The 8161-nt window shown below is 37.5% G+C and overlaps 1 protein-coding gene across 1 annotated transcript in view; it reads right to left on the bottom strand.

Annotated features, from left to right (window-relative positions):
• LOTGIDRAFT_170222 (hypothetical protein) overlaps positions 1 to 8161 on the bottom strand; it is a gene marked incomplete at both ends in the record, with an annotated part of 59006 nt that overhangs the window by 14648 nt on the left and 36197 nt on the right. Inside the window, 11 exons of the mRNA XM_009068855.1 lie at positions 39 to 166; positions 796 to 1069; positions 1616 to 1747; positions 2474 to 2614; positions 3104 to 3232; positions 3931 to 4135; positions 4343 to 4518; positions 4727 to 4858; positions 5553 to 5798; positions 7021 to 7146; positions 7840 to 8079. Coding sequence (XP_009067103.1) covers positions 39 to 166; positions 796 to 1069; positions 1616 to 1747; positions 2474 to 2614; positions 3104 to 3232; positions 3931 to 4135; positions 4343 to 4518; positions 4727 to 4858; positions 5553 to 5798; positions 7021 to 7146; positions 7840 to 8079 — 1929 coding nt within the window. The remainder of the gene's footprint in view (positions 1 to 38; positions 167 to 795; positions 1070 to 1615; positions 1748 to 2473; positions 2615 to 3103; positions 3233 to 3930; positions 4136 to 4342; positions 4519 to 4726; positions 4859 to 5552; positions 5799 to 7020; positions 7147 to 7839; positions 8080 to 8161) is intronic.

Raw genomic sequence — 8161 nt, 5'->3', positions numbered from 1 at the left:
GAGCAGAGGCAGAGTAAAAGATGGCATAAATAACTTACCCCAGTCGTGGATTACAGCGACACCCATTGGATAATCTAAATCAGTTGCTATTAGTGACCGTGTATATCTTCCGTCATTCTTAGCTACGGAAATCGTCTTCTTTAAACTGTCGGCCCAATATATATTTCTTAAAAAATATAAAAAAAATACATTAGGTCAAAAATGAAGTTTTACGTCTTACTTTTCTGCCACTAATTGGGCTAATGAACACCATGCCGTGTGCAATGAGGGAAATTTTGCCAGGACAGTAGCTTTAGCCGTCTGGTTTTCAATTTCGAACTGTTGAATGATCTTTAACATGCACAGTCTGTAGCACACTGGGTCTCAGTTTATTGTCCCATCTGAATGACTAGATGCTTTTTTGGGCAATGCCATGCAGTGTGCAATGAGGGAAATTTTGTCAGGACATCAGCATCAACTTGTCCTTTATCAAAATGAGATTAAAATTCCTTTTATTTCATGTTATTTTTCCTCTCAATTGTAATCTAACAAGTATTCTAGGGCAGTTCTGTTCTTAAGCTGTTTAAACAAATCAAAATGTGTCTTGCAGGACAAATTGTCTTTGTCTTTCTATATATGACAGTGTCTCAAGAAAAGACGAGTCGTCATTTTAACATTCAAACACAGATAATTCTGAACACACATGGATTTGAAGGCTTAAATTTTGACAGTGAAATTCCTGTTTCTGAGACTAAAGTTTGATTGATCAAACAGATGGCGAGCTTGTCCCTTTACAAAAATTAAAAATAATCTTACTTTCCCACCCAATCCACTGCAATACCTTCTGGTTGTTTTACGTCAAAGCTAACGATGGTTCGGGCAACACCAGAAACTGTAGCATCCGGAGGTAGAGTAGCGCGTTTTATTTTTTTTTCAGATTTATCGGTCCAGAATATCAAATTCCAAGCAACATCCACGTCTATGGATTGAACTCTTTGACTTTTCAAGATGGCGTTGGTGTACTCCTTCGTTGATGATCTGTATTGTTGTATAGCTCCACCAATGCCGAAGAAAATGATCAGACTGCCATCTAGAATGTAAAATAATAGTCAAGGGAAATAACTCAAAAAATGTTCATAAAAAAATTATGACAATCAAACTCATCTGCTGTTCATCAAAAAATCATGACAATCAAACTCATCTGAATTGAAATTAAAATCAAGGGCCAATAACTCAAAAACTGTTCATCAAAAAATCAAACTCAAGTAAAATGAAATGAAATAGAGCTTTATTTCCTACTTTTCTGCACCTTATGGGCAACACCATGCAGTGTGCAATGATGGAAATTTTTCCAGGATAGCAGTATTATCCTACACTCTATCGATTTCCAACTGTCGAGGGATCTTTAACGTGTACAGCCTGTAGTACACAGGGCCTCAGTTTATTGTCCCATCTGAACGACTAGACAATTTTTTCAATTTCCAACTGTCAAGGGATCTTTAACGTGCACAGCCTGTAGTACACGGGGCCTCGGTTTATTGTCCCATCCGAACAACTAGACACTTTTTCATTTCATTGTCAGCCTCTAACCTACATCACTGACAGGGGTTATCTTTTTACAAAATGTATTACCTACCACTGGCCTTGCATTCGGTTCCTTTTCGTTGACGATCCCTGAAACCCTCCGCACATTGACATTTATACGTGCCCTTTATATTCTGACATTTCTGGGGACAGTTGTTACCCCACCTATCACATTCGTTAATATCTGTAAAATTAATATACATGAAATGAAATGGAGTTTTACATCCTACTTTTCTGAGGAGGGGCAACACCATGCAGTGTGTAATAAGGGAAATTTTGTCAGGGCAGCAGCATTGGCCTGCTCATTTTTTATTTCCAACTATCAAGAGATCTTTAACGTGTACAGCCTGTAGAACACAGGGCCTCTGTTTATTGTCCCATCTGAAAAACTAGACACTTTTTCCCTGTCAGCCTCTCTTACCTACATCACTGACAGGAGGAAACTGAGTTGAACAATCTAAAGGTATTATCTCGACCTATGCCGGCCTACTATTCTGAAGAGGGGGAACACCATGCAGTGTGCAATGAGGGGAATTTTTTCAGGACAGCGAAATTAGCTTTGGTTAAGTTATACACCTGTAATAGATGCTTCAAATTTACGTAAAATTTCAGTGTTTGTGACCCCTAGGCCACAGCTAATCTGACGCCGTCACACATTTTGGATATATCAGCCTCATCAGTAATAATGAAACAAAAAAATCTAAAGCTGTCCAACCTTCACAAGATTCCCAGTCCTCATCTTACATAGGCTACTAGACAAAAGCCCAACATGTTTTGGATACACAATCCTCATCAGGACTGCTAATGGTAATTTTTGAAATACCGACTGATCGTAATGATAATTAGACACAAGTTTTGGGTATAGAATCCTCATCAGTAATAATCTGAACAAAATCTGAAACTGTCCAACCTTCACAAGACTTCCTGTCTTCTCTTCCAATCTGATATCCTGGTTTACAACTGCAATAATATCCACCATCTTTTAATGACGTACAATTCTGGGCACATCCACCATTTTCTTTTGAACATGAAGAATCATCGGAATCTTTATCTGAAATGAAACGCCATGCAGTGTGCAATAAGGGAAATTAGGACAAGAGGGTATCTGTTTATAATGAAGACAGGCAACGCCATGCAGGGTGCAATGAGGGAAATTTTGTCAGGGCAGCAACATTAGCCTTCTGTTGTTAGCTTTCAACTGAATGGAGTTTTACACCCTACTTTTCTACACCTGTGTGAGATATTGCCATGCCATGCAGTGTGCAATGAGGGAAATTTTGTCAGGGCAGCCATCTGTTGTAAGCTTTCAACTGAATGGAGTTTTACACCCTACTTTTCTACACCTGTGTGAGATATTTCCATGCCATGCAGTGTGCAATGAGGGAAATTTTGTCAAGACAGCATTTACTTACTTCCTACTCTTCTGCACCTGATGGGCTAATAATGATGAAGGACAACACCTTGCAGTGTCCAATTTTGGGAATTTAGCCAGGGCAGAGGTTATAGTTTTCTTCTTTTACATATTACGTTTCGTACTTACTGCAGCCATCTTCATCAGACCGATCACCGCAATCATCAACGTTATCACAGACTCGAGTTCCCTCAATACAATTCCTATTGGTACATTTAAACTCTTTTTCTGTACAGATTCTGTTAGACTGAACTTTACCTGCAAATATATTTCTTATATTAATGGTGACATCCAAGAAGGGCTGTAAATTTTACTATATTTGCCGGACATGACTGGCAGGGCAGCTTAAATGTCTGACAGTCAATATCCTCTACCGGACAGACTCTAGTAGACAGAACTTTACATGCAAATATATTTCTTGTATTGGAAGGAATACTACCTCTTAGAATAGTCAGTCCAGACACATGAACAGTCTTGGCAGACTAGAGCCTTGTCAAGAGTTTCACCGACAGGATGCAGGACACAAGGAGATAATCACGTATAGATCATGCAATTGAAAGAAAAATAAATCTGATTGGATGATGACGGTCTGTCTTGTTTTTTAGATGTTATAAATCCTGTCGACAATGCGATTATCTTGAAATCATGAGCACACACAAGATTTTACTCAAGATTTGAGTCAGCGACAAAAATCAGCGACCAAGACTGTTCATGTGCCGCCCCTTCAGCAAAAATCGTATAAAAATGAACCTTATTCCAATTTCTAAATAAAGTATTTTTGTTCCATCCCCGGCCAGTACTTTTGGAAGAATCAAATCCTCAACAATGGAGACGACCATATAACTTTTCTCAGAAATTCATAATAAAGTATTTGTTCCATCCTTGGCCTGTACTTTTGGAAGAATCAATCAATCCTTCCCCAATATTTACTAAGGGTAATAAATAAACAAACTTACAAAGACCCGGTTTATTTTCATCAGAGCCGTCTCCACAATTATTTATCTCATCACAAATCTTAAACTTGGGTATACATTTAAAATTATCACACTGAAATTTCCCAGCATCTTCACAATCCACTGACTTACAAACTTCAGCTGTTTCATCTGAATCATCTCCACAATCATTGTCTCCGTCACATTTCCAATTGGTCGATATACAAATCTAAAAATAGTATCAACATTTCCAATCTGTACAGTCAAGAGAATTCCGTTAATCAAAATCTCGTCCAAAGTATGGCAAAATCTAGAGTAATAGTTGTATAGTAGTGGACTCCTCCAAAGAGAAGTACCATCAGGTGTTTCAAATAAAAATCGGTACAAGCAAGACAATTCTATCAATAAAAATATCATCGGAAGTAAAAAGACTTACATGATTGGCACATTCGAATTTACTGTCAGGACAGAATTTATTTCCAGGATATGGCGCCGTACAATTCTGTTCATCAGAGGCATCAAAACAATCTCTGGCGCCATCACAGATAGTGTTTAAACTAATACAATGACCACTGCTACATTGGAACTGGTCTTTATCACACTCTTTAAATTCTGCCGAGAAAAAAAAAAGAAGTCGATCAGAATCCATAAATTTGAAGGCAACAAGGCAAGAACTAAATTCATCCTGAAATCGTACCCCAAAAAATTCAAACGAAAATCAGAATCCATAAATTGTTTAAGTCAATAACCAAAATCCCTTTCAATAAATCGTAAAAATTATGTTAACAAACACTTGTAGTCTTGAACAACCAGTACTTACTTGTACAATATTGTGGATCTTCGTCCGAGCCATCACCGCAGTCATTATCGTGATCACACCGCCATTTTCCTTGAATACATTTCTTATTATCACAACGAAACTCCGATTCTGAACACGAACGAAGTTTATCAGCTACAATAAACAAAATAAAGATGATCTACAATTTCTTTCTTGTCCCCCATTATGTCTGTTTGCCCCTCATTTGTACCCCCAGTCTTCTCACAAGGCTGGCCTCGCCACCAGTTCTTTCAAAAATATAGTGATATCATAAAACGCTTCATTTACAGTTAAGAGCTAAGAGTCTAGAGTCTAGAGTGGAGAGTTGAGTTAAGAGTTCAGAGTTCAGAGTTCAGAGTCGAGAGTTTAAGAGTCAAGAGTTTTTAGTGTTAAGAGTTTTTAGAGTTAAGAGTCAAGAGTCTAGAGTCAAGAGTTAAGTCAAGAGTCTAGAGTTTAGAATTTAGAGTTTAGAGTGGAGTCTAGAGTCAAGAGTTTAGAGTCAAGAGTTTAGAGTCAAGAGTCTACAGTCTAGAGTGTAGAGTCAAGAGTTTAGAGTTAAGCGTCAAGAGTAAAGAGTTTAGAGACTAGAGTTAAGAGTTTAGAGTCTAGAGTTAAGAGTTAAGAGTTTAGAGTTAAGAGTTTAGAGTCAAGAGTCAAGAGTCAAGAGTTTAGAGTCAAGAGTCAAGTGTTTAGAGTCAAGAGTTAAGTCAAGAGTCAAGAGTTTAGAGTCAAGAGTTTAGAGTTAAGAGTCAAGAGTTTAGAGTTTAGAGTCAAGAGTCAAGAGTTTAGAGATTAGAGTTTAGAGTTTAGAGATTAGAGTTCAACTAACCACATGTATCCGAAGCTTCATCAGAGTTATCACCACAATCGTCATCAAAATCACACAGCCAGCGTTTCGGGATACATTTTCTATTGGCACATTTCCAGTCTCCAGTCGGATGACAGACTGGACAGTTCTCTTCTAGTTCATCGGAATTATCACGGCAATCATCTTCTCCATCACATCGTGACCAGTTCGGTACACATCTATAATTAGTTTTACATTTCCACCATCCTGTTAAACATGATCGCGATTCTGAAAAAAATACACGAAAACATGAGTCAAATGGAATTCTATTTGATTAGGTCCACCATCCTGTTAAACATGATCGCGATTCTGAAAAAAATACACGGAAACATGAGTCAAATGGAATTCTATTTGATTAGGTCCACCATCCTGTTAAACATGATCGCGATTCTGAAAAAAATACATGAAAACATGAGTCAAATGGAATTCTATTTGATTAGGTCCACCATCCTGTTAAACATGATCGCGATTCTGAAAAAATACACGAAAACATGAGTTAAATGGAATTCTATTTGATTAGGTCCACCAGCCTGTTAAACACGATCGCGATTCTGAAAAAAATACACGAAAACATGAGTCAAATGGAATTCTATTTGATTAGGTCCACCATCCTGTTAAACACGATCGCGATTCTGAAAAAAATACACGAAAACATGAGTCAAATGGAATTCTATTTGATTACGTCCACCATCCTGTTAAACACTATCGCGATTCTGAAAAAATACACGAAAACATGAGTCAAATGGAATTCTATTTGATTAGGTCCACCATCCTGTTAAACATGATCGCAATTCTGAAAAAAATACACGAAAACATGAGTCAAATGGAATTCTATTTGATTAGGTCCACCATCCTGTTAAACATGATCGCGATTCTGAAAAAATACACGAAAACATGAGTCAAATGGAATTCTATTTGATTGGGCTAATGATGATGGGCAATGCCATGCAGTGTCCAATGAGAGAAATTTTTCCAGGATTGAAGCATTTTTTCTTTATTTTCTACTCATATAAAAGTTGACAGTAGCGAGATGGATTGACGTCTGCTAGGCGATTAAGTGCTGTGGGTTCAAATCCTCAAGGTAAGAAAACTTCTGATGCCTGTGCCAGTGCTTTCGAAAGTCGGCCCAGTGTCAGCTCTCACCCTCTATTACCTAACCCTTATCCTCCTCAAGGTATGAAAAATTCTGATGCCTGTGCTCGTGCTTTCGAGAGTCAATCCAGTGTTGGCTCTCACCCCCTAATACCTAACCCTTATACTCCTTAAGGTAAGACAAATTCTGATGCCTGTGCCAGTGTTTTCGAGAGTTGCCCCTTTATACCTAACTGTGACAACATAACATCTGAATATCACTGATAGAACCAGATTTGTCGAATTAGGGTACCAACAATATGCATCAGAAGACATGAAGAGCTTAAAAAGGGGAGATAACTGTTACTCCAAAACTTACCACAATTAAATGATGTTTTTTCATCAGAGCCATCACCACAATCATCATCGAAATCACATTTCCACGTGGCTGGTATACATCGCTTGTTATCACACATAAACTGTCCAACGCTACACGTAGAATTACCTGAAAATAAAATGGAAGAGATAAAATTGTAGTGCTTACACGTTACATTTGATGTGTTTTCGGAAAAATAACGGCGACATTGAATTTCAGCTCCACCAAGACCTCGTTATTCTGCATCATTCAATATTTTACACAGATAACAACTTAAAGATGGGTTCCCTTATTTTCATTCATGAAATGAAAATGTTAATACTTATTTGAATAGAAAGTAGAGGTGTTCTAATGACTTGGAAAAATACCAGTTTGTCTCACATGTCCATAATTAATTCATAATTAGCTAAATTAGAAGAGAATTACCAGCAGAATTCCACTGAGTGACTGAACAAGAAAGGTCAAAAAGTCTTTTTTTTTGTTTATCCAGACTGATACATACATGGACATTTATGAAATTTTATGTCCTACTTTTCTGCACTTAATTGGGCTAATGAACACAAGCAACATCTTGCAGTGTTCAATGAGGAAAAGTGTCAGGTATGCAGTAGATATAGATGTATATGGTGTTTAAAATGAATGGAGTTTTACATCCTACTTTTCTGCACCTTATTGGGCTAATGAAGACAGATAACGCCATTCAGGGTGCAATGAGGGAAATTTTGCCAGGACAGTGGCATGAGCCTGCTCTTTTTTGATTTACAACTGTCGAAATTAAATGAAATGAAATTGGAGAACTAAAAAATGAAAAAAAAAACGTACCACAAGAATGGGACAATTCATCTGATCCGTCCCCGCAATCGTCTTCACCATCGCACTGCCATTTCTTAGGTATACACTTATAATTATTACATTTGAATTGCCACGATTCACATTGTCTTGTGTTACAATTTTCTTCATCGCTACCATCTCCGCAGTCGTCGTGCAAATCACAGACGCGAAACACAAACGTACAGTTGTTATTTTTACACTGGAATTGTCCTGGAGCGCAGACTTTCACAGCTGTAAACAGAATGGAAAATTAGTTTTGGGACTTACATGAACATTAAAGAGATTGTAAAGAAGTTTTCTAAATTTTAAAAGA

This window comes from Lottia gigantea, assembly GCF_000327385.1.
Source record: "Lottia gigantea unplaced genomic scaffold LOTGIsca_95, whole genome shotgun sequence".
In the NCBI taxonomy this organism is placed as follows: domain Eukaryota; kingdom Metazoa; phylum Mollusca; class Gastropoda; family Lottiidae; genus Lottia; species Lottia gigantea.
This window is presented reverse-complemented; position numbering and strand designations above follow the sequence as displayed.